This window comes from Elephas maximus, chromosome 12, assembly GCF_024166365.1.
Source record: "Elephas maximus indicus isolate mEleMax1 chromosome 12, mEleMax1 primary haplotype, whole genome shotgun sequence".
Lineage (NCBI taxonomy): Eukaryota > Metazoa > Chordata > Mammalia > Proboscidea > Elephantidae > Elephas > Elephas maximus.
Genome location: NC_064830.1, coordinates 5,560,188 through 5,576,237, shown reverse-complemented (window position 1 = coordinate 5,576,237; position 16,050 = coordinate 5,560,188). Strand labels below are relative to the sequence as shown.

At 40.4% G+C, this 16,050-nt stretch overlaps 1 protein-coding gene across 5 annotated transcripts in view; it reads left to right on the top strand.

Annotated features, from left to right (window-relative positions):
- ARHGEF10 (Rho guanine nucleotide exchange factor 10) overlaps positions 1-16,050 on the top strand; it is a 180,649-nt gene that overhangs the window by 129,482 nt on the left and 35,117 nt on the right. For all 5 annotated transcript variants that reach the window (XM_049902646.1, XM_049902647.1, XM_049902644.1 and 2 more), the window contains 7 exons: positions 3,626-3,741; positions 4,185-4,312; positions 4,490-4,590; positions 6,561-6,682; positions 7,903-7,989; positions 10,168-10,391; positions 10,874-11,031. In XM_049902646.1, the coding sequence (XP_049758603.1) occupies positions 3,626-3,741; positions 4,185-4,312; positions 4,490-4,590; positions 6,561-6,682; positions 7,903-7,989; positions 10,168-10,391; positions 10,874-11,031 (936 nt within the window). The remainder of the gene's footprint in view (positions 1-3,625; positions 3,742-4,184; positions 4,313-4,489; positions 4,591-6,560; positions 6,683-7,902; positions 7,990-10,167; positions 10,392-10,873; positions 11,032-16,050) is intronic.

Genomic DNA, 16,050 nt, shown 5'->3' with positions numbered 1-16,050 from the left:
TAAAAGTAACATCTGGAAAACACTGTTGTTTTTCCTTTGTGTGTGTGTGTGTGTGTGTGTGTGTGTGGTTTTAAAAAAAATTAGAGTGGAGGTACTCTCTTTTTTATATGTATTGTGTTTGTTCTTTAGTAATTTCTTTCGTTGCATTTTTGTGTTAGTGTTCTAAATGTTCTTCTTTGTAAGCCATGTCTAAGGATTAAACACAGATGTAAAACTCTGGTACATTTCCATACCTTCAAAAAAGGTAGAAAAACTCCTTTGAGTGTCAATACAGAAAAGGCTCTAATCCACTAGGAAAAAATACTATTCTCTCTTCCCAAACAACTAGGGGGAAGCTATTTATTTCCTTAACTTTGAGAGAATGAAACATGGCAGGATACGTTTTGATAAAAAGAAAAAAAAAAAAAAAACCCACTGCTTTCAAGTCAGTTCCAACTCTTAATGACCCTGTAGACAGAGTAGAATTGCTCCATAGGGTTCCCAAAGCTGTAAATCTTTACAGAAGCAGACTGCCACGTCTTTCTCCAGTGGAACTGCTGGTGGGTTCGCGCGCTGACCTTTTGTTTAGTAGTTGAATGCTTTAACCACTGTGACACCCGGCCAATGGTAGTCTAAATGCAGGAGAACCTTGCATCTTAATGTACGCTGTATGTTATCATAAATTATACATATTTCTATAAAACATAAAAAAACTGTGTATTATATGTATACATATTATACATGTTACGAATTACCTCATGTTGTTTCCAGTTGCCATCGAGTCAGTGCTGACTCATGGTGACTGCACATGTACAGAGTACAACTGCTCCTTAGGGTTTTCTAGGCTATGATCTTTGAGAAACAGATACCCAGACCTTACTTCCAAGGCCCCTCTGGGTGGATTTGAACCACCAACCTTTTGGTTAGTAGACCAGCGCTTAAAAATTTGTGCCACCCAGGGACTCCAGATTAGCTAAGTTAGCTCGTAAAATCCTATATATGTTATGTTACTTGATCCTAAAAACAATACTGTGAAGTAGACAGGAAAGGTATTGTCTCTGTTTTGCAGACCAGTAAACTGAGATAGAGGAGGTTTAAATTAAGTGTTCCTGTAAGTTGTCCCAGTGGTGACTCCTGGTTTGGTTAAAAAAAGCGTTTTCTATTTTAACATGTGACTTACTCACTGCGAAGTTTAGTAGGAGGAAGAAATATTTGCTTTCCAAATTTAAGGCACAAACGTCAGATTCTTGGCATGCCCAAGTCAGAGACAGCTGCCAAAGTGTTGGCGTCCTTCCTAACCTGCTCACATAATATTTCAAAAATGGACCATGAAGAACTTAGAGCTGTGTCATTCAGCAGGGCTGGCGATGTAGTCATATGGCCTTTGTGCTTATGTATAACTAACTGTGTAACGTTTTACTTATGGTATTGCTGACTGAAATAATAAAATTATGATCCAAGTTAGGCATTTGCCCTCCAAGACTAGGGAATTTCTTCTAACAAATGTCAAATCAATTGGATACATATGCAAATATGTATTAAAAATAGATGTGGAATACTACATGATTTCATTTATACAACGTTCTTAAAAAAACCAGACTGTGGTGATAGAGAACAGACTGTAAAGGGACGGTTCCCCTGGGGCGAGAGCTATTCTGTGTGCTGACTGTGGTGGTGGGGACCTGATCTATGCATGCGTTAAAACTCATACAACTGTGCACCAGAAATGAGGGGTCAATCTCACTGTACAATAATTTAAAAAACTAAAAAAAAAACAGACGTAGACAAATTAATGTAGCACTTATAATTTTATCACAAGGTTGTATGTATTGAGCTTGCCATCAGATTTATAAATGAAAGCAAATATGTTATTTTTATGTTATTAGGTAAAAATATTTTAAATTACAGATATACTGTAAAGAAAAAGTAAGTCTGATATATGTAACCATTAGGTAGTTTTACCTTTTTTGTTGTTGTTAAACTTCATGAATATACTTGAAATGCAGTTAATCATAGAATTTGTCTAGTAGGTAATAAAAAATCAGCCCTGCAATGTGCACATATATCCACAATCATGTCTTTAACATACAGTCCGTGCAAAATGGTAAATGGTTACCTTACCCTTCAGTTAAGTAGTGTGTGTTTTCAGATATCTGAAACATTTATATCAGAAATACATATATATACATGTATATGTATCTTTTGGTTTTAAATACATATAGTATTAGTATATATTATATCTACTCAAGGATTGAATAGGCTACTTAATTTATGGCGCTCAGTGCAAAATGAAAATGCAGGGACCCTTGTCCAGAAATCATGAAGAATTTCAGGATGTCGACAGCAGAGCATTAAACCACGCAGAGACCCTGTGTGGCTACATAGGTTTCATGCCCATGACACCAACCCTGCTGAAAGACAGATTTCAAGAAATTGTTCCGTCATATCTTACTTAGCTAGTGCTGCTATAACAGAGAGACCACAAGTGGATGACTTTAACAAACAGGGATTTATTCTCTCAGTCTAGGAAGCTAGAAGTCCAAATTCAGGGTGCCAGCTCTAGGGGAACCCTTTCTCTCTTGTCAGCTCTGGAGGAAGGTCCTTGTCCTCAGTCTTCACCTGGTCTAGAAACTTCTCAGCACAGGGACCCCAGGCCCAAAGGACAAGCTCCTCCTCCTGGTTCATTCTTGGTGGTCTCTCCGCTTTCTCCTCTCTTTTATATCTCAAAAGAGATTGACTCAAGATACAACCTAATCTTGTAGATTGAGTTCTGCCTCATTAACATAACTGCTTGTGATCCTGCCTCATTAACATTATACCAAAATCCAAAACCCAAAACCCATTGCTGTCGAGTCCATTCCAATTCATAGTGATCCTATAAGACAGAGTAGAACTGCTCCAGAGGGTTTCCAAGGAACAGCTGGTGGATTTGAACTGCTGACCTTAGAGAAAGCTCACTGAGGAACTGATTTTAATGTTGAATGACCCGAGTTACTGGAAATTTGACTCAGATTAAATGTCATTTCGGGATGCCTCTCACTAATAGTAATTACATTACCTCTGTTTAAAAAATACACTAAAAGTGAGAAAACATCAACCCTAGATGTTGGGACATTGCATAACTCACTCATATTCTTCAAAAATGCCAAGGTCATGAAAGACAAAAAAAGATTGAGAAAGTTTCCCAAACTGGAAATGATTTACAGAGACATGACAACTAATCGCATTGTGGGATCCTGGATTGGATCCTGGGCCAGAAAAACAGCATTAGTGGGAAAACTGGTGAAATTTGAATAAGGTCTATAGATTAGTTAATAGTGCCATATCAATGTAATATTCTGGGTTTTTATAATTGTACAATGATTAGCTAAGAGGTTATGTAACCAGGAGAGGAAGCTACGTGAAAGGCATACCAGGACTCTTTGTGCTGTTTGTTTTTTTTTTAACTTTTCCGTAAGATCTGAAATTATTTCAAAATAAAAAGAAAAGAAAAAAAAAATTAAATGCTTGAAAATACTCACTTTTTAAAAATTCCGAATCCCCTCCACTTTTTTTTTCATGAACTAGAGTTTATTTTAGTGTTTTCTAAATATTGGAACGACACGAGGGTGTAGGTTTGTACTCTCAGCGTTGGCTTCTTTTGCAGACAAAGTTTACACGGGACCAGGACAGCTCTACCAAGACTTACAAAACTTGTTGCACGACCTGAATGTAATTGGTCAAATCACTCAACTGATAGGAAACCTTAAAGGAAACTATCAGGTAATAATTAAAGCCATTTGATTTAAATTGTTATTTTTACTTCTAAATCACTTAAAAATAGAAAAAAAAGAACCCAAACCCATTGCCGTCAAGTCCATTCCGATATAGTGACCCTATAGGACAGAGTAGAACTGCCCCATAGGGTTTCCAAGGAACAGCTGGAGGATTTGAACTGCCAGCCTTTGGAATAGCAGTCGAGCTCATAATCACTGCTCCACCAGGGCTCCAAATGACTGTTGTTAGGTGCCCTGGAGTCGGTTCCAAGTCATAGCCACCCTGTGTACAACAGAACAAAACACTGGTCCTGCGCCATCCTCACAATCATCGCCATGCTTACGCCCGTTGTTGCAGCCACTGTGTCAGTTCATCTCGTTGAAGGTCTTCCTTAGCACGGTCCTGTTTTATTTACACTTTTAAAATGTGTACATGTATTTTCTCTGTAGAACTTAAACCAGTCCGTAGCCCATGACTGGACATCAGGTTTACAAAGACTTATTTTGAAGAAAGAAGAAGAAATCAGAGCTGCTGATTGCTGCAGAATTCAGTTACAGCTTCCGGGGAAGCAAGACAAGTTAGTAGTAACTTTAAAATGAAACCTTTTTGGTCAGTGCTGAGAAAGTGATTCTTCGTCATGATTTTGTATATTTTCTTGGTTTGGTGATTATACTGGACAGGCAAAATATGTAACTTAATTTTACATGATGGATCACATTTTATAAAATGATTGCTTTTCTATTATTTCTGGCAGGTCTGGGCGACCTACTTTCTTCACAGCTGTGTTTAATACATTTACCCCTGCCATCAAGCAGTCTTGGATCAACAACTTACAGATGGCTAAGCTTGCCCTTGGTAAGATTTAGTTGATTTAAGCTAAATGAAGTATGTTCAAATAAGAAACAGTGTACATTTTATAGTCCTCTAGAGAGCTTTCTACATTAGGATGAAATAGAAGAGGATAAAATCATGCTCAAGAAGTAAACTAAATAATAGGTTTACCCATTACTCTGAAAATATATTTTTACGAGGCAAAAATTAACCCCAGAAAATGTGATTTTGAAGAAGTTTATAATTTAGGAGTTGCAGGAAAAAAGCTATGGATTTTATTGTAAAGGAAACATTGTTACCAATTGATAGTGTTCAGCCCTTTTCCCCACTGGGAGTTCCAGGCCTTGGGTCCAGGCTGGGCCTGTCTCCAAACTGCAGGAAAAGCATGTTCCTCACTCCTTTGTCTATTAAGTAAAATAAAGGGATTGGGCGAAATTGAGACTGGAGACCCTTCCAGCACTAAAAATAAATGCTGTAGTTCTTCCAGAGATGGATAGGACTTTATAAATATTTTCTTGTCCCTGTGTCCCTTTTAGCTTTGCCCTTTTTGCTAATTAGACGTAAAACTCCTTGCCCTGGAGTTGATTCCGACTACTAGTGACCCCATGTGGCAGGGTAGAGCTAACCCAGAGGGTTTACAAGGCTGTAAACCTTTTCAAAAGCAGACTGCCACGTCTTTCTTCAGCAGGGGGATGGTGTGTTTGAACTGATGACCTTCCTATTAGCAGCCGAGCGCTTAACTACTGTGCCACAGCAGACCAAACCAAAAACGCACTGCCTTCGAGTGAATTCTGACTCATAGCAACCCTTTAGGGTTTCTGAGTCTGTAAATCTCTTTGGAAACAGATTGCCCGCTGGTGGTTTCGAACCGCTGACCATTCGGTTAGCAGCCGAGCACTTAATCACTGCACTACCAAGGCTTCTAGTTAGATAGATGTGAAATGTGTATGTATAAAAACAAAACAAAACACTAAACCCATTGCCATCAAGTCGATTCCGACTCAGAACGACCCTATAGGACAGAGTAGAACTGCCCCATAGGGTTTCCAAGGAGCGTCTGGTGGATTTGAACTGCCGACCTTTTGGTTAGCAGCTGTAGCTCTTAACCACTATGCCACCAGGGTTTCCATGTGTGTATAATATGTGTGTCATTTATATACACGTATACAAATCAGAATGAGATGTCTCTCTGTGTGTGTAATGTGTGAGAAAAAATTCTCTTTCAGATATAGATAAGCCGGAATATTAGCAGAAAATAAAATACAGAGGAGATCGCAGCAGTCAGAGAGATGCCCTTTAGCCTAGTGAGCCGTGATTCATGGAAGGAAAGGACTTCTACTGTGATGTGGGAGCCTTCCTGAATTTGTGCTCTCCTGAGGAGGAAGCAGTAACACAGCTGCTCTTTCTCCTCCTGAATACTTCAGTGGTTTATCAAGATAGGTTCACAGTAAGCAGGAAACGGCCCACAGTCGGCAGAGAGTAGGCTGAACCTGGAAAAAAAAAAAAAAAAAAAACTCCCTTTGTCTTTAATTACATGTTCAAAACTAAGTGACAGTTTGCTTCGGTAGTAAGCTATGTCTTCATTTTGCTAATCCCGTATATTATACCATGTTAAAATTTTCTAGCTATCTTTGATATTCAAGTGTAAACAACTCAGTAGCTTTGAAAGGAAAAAAACAATCCTACGTGGTTTACACAGAGAAGTTTCACAGCTGCCCCCACCCCCTCCCACTCAGGAAGACCAAACAGAAAGATGTGGTGGTCTCTTAGATGTGGGCCATCGTACTTTTTGAAATGAAGCCAGGAATGTTTATTTACATCCTTTAAGAAAAGATCAAGACGCTTGAATTTTTCCAGAAATAAAACATTTTGTTCTCTAGCCTTAAAGAGAATGTTCGAATGTTCTGTGGGTATGGCCTTATTGAATCTGCAGATGATGTTAGGTGTAAATTAAATCCTGCCCTCGCTCCTTTTCTTTCTGGATATAATCACAGAGGAGGAGAACCATATGGGTTGGTTCTGTGTAGAAGACGACGGGAATCAAATTAAAAAAGACAAACATCCTCTCCTTGTCCGATACATGCCAGTGATGGTGGCCAAACAGCAGGAGTTTAAGGTACAGCGTGGCGGTTGTCTCGTGATACTTCACCTCTCCACGTATAGACAGTGCTTTCATGGTCTAGTTGATTTACTTAGGGAGTTACTGTTAAGGAGCCTATTCAGAGCAATCCATGTCTTTCAGGGTCACTTACAGTGAGTACTTCTCTATGGGTAGTTTATTTAGAGATAATTGAAGATAGTTGTAGTTGGAAGCCAAAAAGTCACTTACCTGCCAAGCTGCTGCCTTTGGAGGCAGGTCCTGGGGTTTAGTGAGGGCAGGATACTGCAGTGTTAAAACAGCTCTGTCGGTATACAAGGCATCGTTAGTTAAATGAGGGGGACACCTGGTTCAGGTTTGTCCAGTCTCGTATGCCTTTGCTTGGCAAATAGTTCTAAAAGGGAATCATAATTAGAGGCCTCATTTTTCCTTGAAGTGCTGTGCCCACTCCACTAAAGCAAACTTCATTGCCAGAAAAAAAAAAAAAATTGCCTTTGAGTGGATTCTGACTTGTGGCAACCCTGTAGAGCAGGGTAGAACTGCCCCATATAGTTTCCAAGGAGTGGCTGGTGGATTTGAATTGCCAGCCTTTCGGTTAGCAGCTGAGCTCTTAACCACTGCGCCACCAGGGTGCCTCCGTCACCAAGGTGGTATTTTGTTAACGTACGTTGGGTTGTCAATTCAGGCACAGGTCAGCTCCTTCCATTAATTGGATGAGTTTTCTTATGTCCATTTCTTTAAGAGTTAAATACAAGCATTGTCACGTCTCATTTGTGTTCTCTGACACTTAAACTTGAGGGCTGGGTGTCTCCAGTAGTTCCCTGTGACTGTGGAAGGGAGAAACCCCTCCCTGTGGAAGTCACAGAGGCCTTGCTGCACTGTGTGCCCGTGCCTGCAACAGGAAGAGAAGGGAACATGTGTTCGCTGCAGGCCCTGTGCTTGCTCCCACCCCAGTCAGCTCCAGCCCTCCTGTCCGCCACGCTCTTTGGCGTTGGTTTTCAGCTTGGCTGTTGGAGTTGGAAGAATAAAGTTTAAAGGCTGAAACTGCTTAGGTGTTTGCCTTTGAAAGGCTAATTTCTGAGACTTGTTCTTTAATCTTTTACTTTTTCTATTTTAATTTTCAATACATGTCTGTGGTTACATGTTGAAAGTAAAAGTCAGCCTTTTAAGGCATTACGTAGTCCTGAAACCTCCTAATCCCATTTTATATGTGGGTGTCTAATTGTATTCTACTCTAGATTGAATGTGCCGCTTATAATCCTGAACCTTACTTGAGTAATGAGAACCAACCAGATTCAGTCTCCATGGCGCATGGCTTCCTGTGGGTAAGGTGTTTTTGTTTGTTTTTATTCAGAATAAACACCCATGGTGAATATGACAAGAAATACAGATTTCCATTGTTTGACAGAGTGCTGCAAGGGGGCTGATTGCTTTGGGAAAAGATGTATAATTCTTAGGAATTTAAATGTCTATTTCTTTTCTTTTTCATCTAAAACTTTACCAGATTAAATTCAACCCCAAAACAACTAATTTAACTAGTATGAGAATAATTTCAATATTTCCTCAATTTAGTGGTTAAATTGCATGTTTTGTTTTATTTTTCCCTTCCAAGACGTTACTGGCTTTTTACACTGGAAACTTAGCAATTTGTAAATTTGTTACAAGTGAAATACAGCATTCGAAATTGTGCAGCAATTGCAATAGACATTTCTGGCTCATGCAAACAGGAGGAAATTCAGCATTCCATTCACCTCTCTTTCTTCTCCTGGTGTTCCCCCTTCCTTGCAACCCCACGGGACCCCCTCCCCAAAGGCTCTATGCTACTTTCTAGACTCTTAACAGCTTCCCCCCCCCCCCCCCCCAAATATCCTGTACTTAAATCCTAACTTGTCATACCTTTTGATAGCCAAAGCTCCTATTTGGTTGGTGTTCTGAGTTGAATATTAAAGAAACAACTTGATTATTTGATTTATACCAAGCTGGTGGTGCAATGGTTAAGTGCTCGGCTGCTGACTGAAAGGATAGAGGTTCAAGTCCACCCGGCCGCTCTGCAGGGGAGAAGACCTAGCGATCTGCTCCTGTAAAGACTGTAGCCAAGAAAACCCTATGGGGCAGTTCCACTCTGCCATGTGTGGTCCCTAAGAGTCAGAATCAGTTCACTGCGACCTGATAACAATTAATGAATGGATAGGCTTAATTTCCTTGAGGTCTGTGAATTTTAAAAGAGATGGTATTTTTTTATCCAGACAGATCAGTAATTCTTGCTGCATCATTCCTACCTCATGGCCACACTTCCCCGTTCCCTTTCTGCCAGAATACAGGGTTGTCGATCGGCATCCCCCTTCTGAAAGAGTGCCAGACCAGGGTGTTTATCTGTGATGTTAAGCACCAAAAAAAAAAAAAATAAGTGTGAGAACGCTCTTAACTCCATTCCCAAAATCAGTGGAAAAAGAAAACTCTACGTAATACCACCCTAAACTGGCCCACGCTTTCTGTGAGCAAGGACTTATCTGTCAGACACTCTCCCACTTAAAAAACAATTAAATTTAAATCAGGAAACTCTGCTAAATAGTCTCAGTGTAAAAATTCAATAAATAAGGAGTTCATAAATACTGTTCTAGCAATACTAGTTTAAGAAATACTATTAAAAAAAAAAAAAAGCCATTGCTGTCGAGTTGATTCCGACTGATGGCAACCCTATAGGGCAGAGTAGAACTGCCCCATAGAGTTTCCAGGGAGCACCTGGTGGAGTCGAACTGCCAAACTTTTGGTTAGCAGTCATAGCTCTTAACCGCTACGCCACTAGGGTTTCCAAAAAATACTATAAAAAAAAAAAAAAAATAGCATACTATAAAATCCATTGCCGTAGAGTCAATAGTGACCCCACAGGACAGAGAAGAACTGCCCCATAGGGTTTCCAAGGCTGTCATCTTTACGGAAGCAGCCTGCCACATCTTTCTCCCTCGGAATAACTGGTGGGTTCAAACTGCCAACCACTTAGCAACCTAGTACTTAACCTCATAGCATGTTATATGTTAAATTTAAATCATTCACTTTGGGGTGCATTTTTATTAATTTTTCTCTCTTTAAAGATTTGTTTTCTTATATTAACAGATAAGGTCTATTAAATGTTCGTGTTAAATTATATAAAATTGGAAGTAATCTACCCTTTTAAGACTTTAAACTGAGTATGGGTAGGCCTTTACCATTGTACACGGATAGCCATGTGATTTTTAAAGTGTATCAATGTGGTTTTCTTAAAATCGAAACTATGCTCATGTTATTAAAATTAAAAAAAAAAACCTTATTAAATATGTTGAAAAAGCTGCACCATTGGCAGATTGTTTAAACATTATTTGATTTTTTAAAGTTCGTTGGTTCTCATATGAGAATTGATTCCTGTCGTTGCCTCTAAATGCCAGGCTTCAGTATATAGAGAAGGGACTATTGTGCAGCATCCACACTCTCTTTTTGTCTTTCCCCCTCTTAACTCCCCCCTCCAGATTGGAAGTTGTACCAATCAAATGGGCCAGATAGCCATTGTCTCATTTCAAAATTCCAACCCCAAAGTTATTGAATGCTTCAATGTGGAATCTCGCATCCTTTGTATGGTCTACATACCAGTGGAAGAGAAACGGAAAGAGCCCGACGAGGCCTCTGATTGTGAAACTGGAGCTGTGAGAGCATCAGGTGTCCCGACCATTTGTTTGGGGACGGAAGAAGGAAGGTAGTGTACCATACCACTGTGTTCCAAACGCTTATCATCAGCTGTGTTCTGTTAGCAGCAAAACACCGAGGGGCCTATGATGGAAAGTAATTCAGTCTGACGTTAGGAAGCAGTGTGTGTAGGTGTTTTGGGATATGTGTGGAAATTTTTAGGGCCAACGTACTTTGAAATAGTGAATCGGGCCCATGGAAATTATTCTAGGAAACTCCCAAGCAGAAAAGATACTTCAAAGTGGAAAAGTTTTAGTTCTGCCATAGTATTGACTGCTGAAGTGTCCATTTCTGGTAATGCTTTTAAAAGTACTTATGTTTCTGAAAACAACAACCATGTTCTGTTTTATACTCATAGTGAAATGGAATCCAAGTAATAACACCTTTTAAAATATTAGGAGGAATTAAGATGAAATTAATAAATGCGATGGGTTCCGTAGTTCTTTTCATGATGAGCAGATACACTCATTAGTTTCTATTTTTGTCTTCAAGCATTTTCATTTATAAAAGCAGCCAAGGCTCAAAGAAAGTGAGACTCCAACACTTCTTCACTCCTGAGAAATCCACCGTCATGAGCTTAGCCTGTACGTCTCAGAATCTGTATGCTGGCCTCGTGAATGGGACTGTTGCCATCTACACAAAAGCAGAAGGTAATTAGCGTTATGTTGGAGAGTCGACATAATCCAATTTTATTGTTACTATAGAATTGATTCCTGTCATTATTATCACTGTCTCTCTGTTGGATTTTACTGTGTAATGTGCTTTGTATACTAGCCTCGCTTCCCCTTTAGCCTTCGCATATAACTTCCTCATTCTCGAAAAGATGATGTGAAAATTGGATGCTCTCTATTGAATACATAATGAAATTGTTTTCAGAAGTCCTGGCTGACTCCTTACCATATTCCAGGTGATAATTACTTGAGAGCACATCTTCTCAAGCCTGCCCTCTTCCTGCCCTTACTCAAGGCCAGTAAGCTTTGCTCTTCTTTTCATGGAGAAGGTTGCAGTCTTCCCTTGTAGACTCCCTCATACCCCCCTCTGTTAACCTCAGTATGTTATGGCTGTTGCCAGTCTTCATCTGCCCATGAAAGATGACCTTCTCTTTACCAGAGAAAGCCTTCCACCTACTCGGGACAATATCACTTCTGACCTCAGGCATCCTACTTCTACAGCTGTCCCCCTCTTCTCTAGCTTCTTCAGTTTCTCCATTTCTTTTTGGTGCATATTTAACTAAAAATCATAATCGGCTGTAGTGATAGAAAGGAGCCCAGGTGGTATACTGGTTAAGTGCTCAACTGGTAACCAAATGGTTGGCAGTTCAAAGCCACCAGCCACTCCATGGGAGAAAGATGTGGCGTTCTGCTTCTGTAAAGAGTCCCAACCCAACCCATTGCCACTGATGCCAACTCATAGCAACTCTATAGGACAGAGTAGAACTGCCCCATAGGGTTTCTAAAGATGCAAATCTTTATGGAAGCGGACTGCCACATCCATGTCTTGCGGAGTGGCTGGTGGGTTCCAACCGCTGATATTTCGGTTAGCAGCCGAGCACTTAACTGCCGCGTCGCCAGTGCCCCTTCCGTAAAGATTACAGCGTTGAAAACCCTACAGGGCGGTTCAGCTCTGTCCTATAGGGTCACTGTGAGTCAGAATCGACCTCAACAGCAATGGGTTTCTAGTATAGAGCATGGCTCAGGTCTACAACTTTCCTTAGGCAAGTTGACTTAAGCTCTTTTTACGAACCGAGTACGGTTCTGTGGAACTTCTATGTTTTATCCTCTCTAATCCTCACAGCCACCCTCTGAAGCAGAGCTGTGCCGCTGCCCAAGCATTGTTCTTCATTTTCCACTCAAACTTCTAGAACATGTCTGTTATTTATGGTAGCTCTTCATCTTTTATGAGCTCCTCTTTTCTGTATTTTACTGTGGCATTTGATGGCAACTGTCATTTCAGAGTGGTTTCCTTTTTGCTTAATGATGTTAGGCAAGACTTTCTTCTTGGTTCCTCCCTCTCTCACTGGTTAAATACAGAAGTGCCAAGATTCAAGCCTGGATCCCAACCCTTTGTTCTCTAGCTGCACTCTGTCTGTAAATGATTCCATCCAGCCTCAGGTCTTAAACGTTTTGACTCCCAAATTTATGTATCTTGCTGCGACCTCTCCCTCGCACTCCAAGCCCATATGCCCAGTTCCCTTTTTTGACTTCTCTGCTGAGACATCTCAATGCTAACATTTCCAAAATAGAATATATAGGATTTTTTTTTTCCTGTACTGAGTGCTGTTCTTCACTTTGTCCTTCCCCAACTCAGTAAATGATACCATCAGGCAACCAGTGATTCTTGGTTCCTGTCTATATTTTCCCCTCCTTCTTCCACTACATGCCATCTACCAGCAAATCCTTGCCCACTCCTCCAAAATACACTCCAGATCGTCTCCCCATTGCCATTTTTAACACCCTGGTCCAAACTTCCCTTTCTGCTGCCTGGATTACCACCATACCCTCCAGAGTTCCTCCTTTTCTCTCCTACCAATTCATCCTCCAAATATTTGCCAGTGAGCTTTTTAAATTATAAATAAGGTCAATAAGATCACCCCCCCTCCCTTGTTTAAAATTTTCCAGTGAGTTCCCAGTATACTTAGAATAAAATCCCAGTTCTTGTCCCCGGCCTACAGGCATTGTATGTTATACCCCCACCTCCCAGTTGACTGGCTCTGGGCACACAGCTTCCTTCTGTTGTTCAAACACACCAAGCTCATTCCCACCTCATCAGTTTGCACTCATTGTTCCCTTTGCCTGAGATGTTATTTTGCCCTTGATCTTTGACCTTAAACACCACCTCCTCAGAGAGGCGTTCTCAGACCACTCCACCCCAGCGCCCCACAGAAAAGTCAGAGGTAGTCTCTCTTCTGTGTTATTTTCACCATGACACCTGTGTACTTGTTTACTGCCTGTCTACCTCCACCAGCGTGTGAACTTCCTGAGATGAGGGACTTTGTCATATTTCTCATGCCATCTGCATTATCACAGCAGTGCCTGGCACATAGTAAGTGCTCAGTGAATGACTGAGAAACGAGTACTTACGTCACATCCCCTGTCTCACTCCTTAGCTCGCCCTCTGGCCCGGCTGATTCGGTTGATGCCCGGCTTTTCCTGGTTTTGTGACACTTCTCTTTCTCTTTCTGTTTTGACTTCTCTGACCGTTTCTCTTGTTTTCTGCCTGGTCCTTGTTTTCCTTTTGGTCCATACAGCCCTTGCCTTGACATCCTGTGTAGCCATCATTCTCTTTATTTAGCCTCATGGTTTGAGTTCTCTGTGGATGATTTTTATATATCTTCATTGCTGACCCTTCATATTTCCGTCCTGTATTTCCATTTTCCTATTCTTGTAATCTCTGCCAACCTCACAATCCATCATTTTCTCCCCATTCTGCTGTTTATATGTACATCCAAAGTGCATCTTACTAGGCAGAAACATTCAAGCTCTTCATCGTCCTTTGTTCTGATCGATCCCCGTATATATACTCTATCACCAGAATATTATCTCTATTTTTTGTGTGTGTGTGCGTGTGTGCGCATAATATCTTAAATACTCATCTCTCCTGGTCCAGTTTCCTATTAATTCATGGCTGGGGAATTTTAGAAGTTTTCTGGTTGGCTTTCTTGTCTTTTAGTTAGGTATTATTTGGTTACCCAGGGAGAAAAAATAACATTTCAAGCTTTATAAGTAAAATCGTATGTTTATCAGAGGAATCAATCACATGCAAGGCAAAGACTGGGGTTAGAACCAGGCACCCCATGAGGAGCGAGGGCTGCTCTGCATTCTCCAGGACCGAGTGGTCTCAGCTTGCCTCAGCTTCCTTCATTCACTGCACTCTCTCTGCAGTCCAACCTTCGTTCTGATTCGCTGTGCACATGATGGAAGATGACCTCCCAGCCACAGCTCCATATGATCTCCCAGATTCAGTGCGCAGTTTTAGTTACAATCTGAGACAGAATCTGATTGGCCAAACTTGAATTAGGTGACCCTGGGCTAATCGACTATGGCCGCAAATGTGAGAGAGTCATACCTCTCAAATCATTGACAGTTAGTTACCAAGTAAATAGGCCATGAAAGTACAGTTTTGTGGATACTAGGATGAGGGAAATTAAGGCTGTTAAGAAGGCACTTGGGAAGAACACCTGTTATGGACTTGGGGTCAAAAGATTTCCTGAAGGATGAGTAAATTAACTTAGGAGAGAGTTCTGGACAACGTGCAAAAGTCCTGAGGCAGGAGCAATTATGTGAGTTCCCAGGAAATAAGAAGCATACACTCTGAGAGTCTAAAGTGCTGGAGCTGAGCGGGATCCAGTGATGATGGTATTTATCCAAAGGTAGTAGAGAGCCATTGATGGGTTTAACGCAGTGGAACAGAGTGTACATCAAAGAGGACTACTGTGGCTGAAAAATACATTGTTTCTCTACTGTGCTGGATTTAATTTGTATTTATACTTAAATACAAATTTATCTAAATTTACATGAATATTCATAATTGAAACTGTTCTGAGGTTTTCTTTTTCTGCTACCTTAGGATTTAGTATCACAGTTTTGCAAGCTTAGGTTTTTTTCTGGTGCTATGGTAGAGACAAATTTCATGGCAATTACCATTAGGTTGAAATTACCATAATTCGAGCCTGGCCTAGCAAAGATTTTAAAGTTGATTTTGGATATTGATGTCATCTCATTAAGTACCATGTATTTATTTGAGGTTTTTTTTTTTCCCCTCCATTCTTCTTGATGCAGTTTTCCTAATCTAGATCAATATTATTCATAGCATTGAAGTTTCCGATGTTATTTCATTAGGATATACTTCCTTTTTTAAAAAGAAATCTCTTCCATATGTACAGTTAGAGTCATTTATATCTTCTTGTGTTTTCAGTGTTTTTTTTCCCCCTCTTTTGGAGCCCTGGTGTTGCAGTGGTTAAGAGCTTGGCTGCTAACCAAAAAAGTCAGCAGTTTGAATCCACCAGCTGCTCCTTGGAAACCCTGTGGGGCAGCTTTACTCTGTCCTGTAGGGTCAGTATGAGTCCGAATGGACTTGAGAGCAATGGGTTTTTTGTTTTTTGTTCTCCCTCGTTTTATCTTTGACTAAGCTTCTTAGAGGAATGTATAATTTGTAGGGATTCTCACATAATCCTGAATTTTTTTCTATTGTGTTTTGATTACATTTCTGCTTTTCCGTTTATAATACCTTTCCTTTTCTTGAGTTTATAGTGTGATGGTCTTTTGGGCATCCTACCTAACTCCATAGCTTTCTTTATTCATTTTATATTAATTGATATTAATTAAGTCAATTCAAGATGATAAAGCATCACTCCTGCCAGCTTTCTTGTGTCCCATAAGCTGTGCTACGTAGTTTGCGTTTTAATACATTTGTTGTATAGTCTGTAACTGTGGCTTTAATTTCTTTGTGGGCCTAAGAGATATTAATGAATGTGTTTTTAAATGTCTTCTTAGCCAAGCTTCTGTGGGCAAGCATGTCTGGTAAAACAACAAAGTGGGCCAAGTGTCAGCAACCTTTTCTCGTTGGTGTTGGAAGAACTTGGCCAACTAGAGGCCACAGAGCCTTTTAAAGAGGGAAGCTGCTTCTCAGCCCCCGTCTATGTTACCAAGCCTTTGACTTTTTTAAGGAAG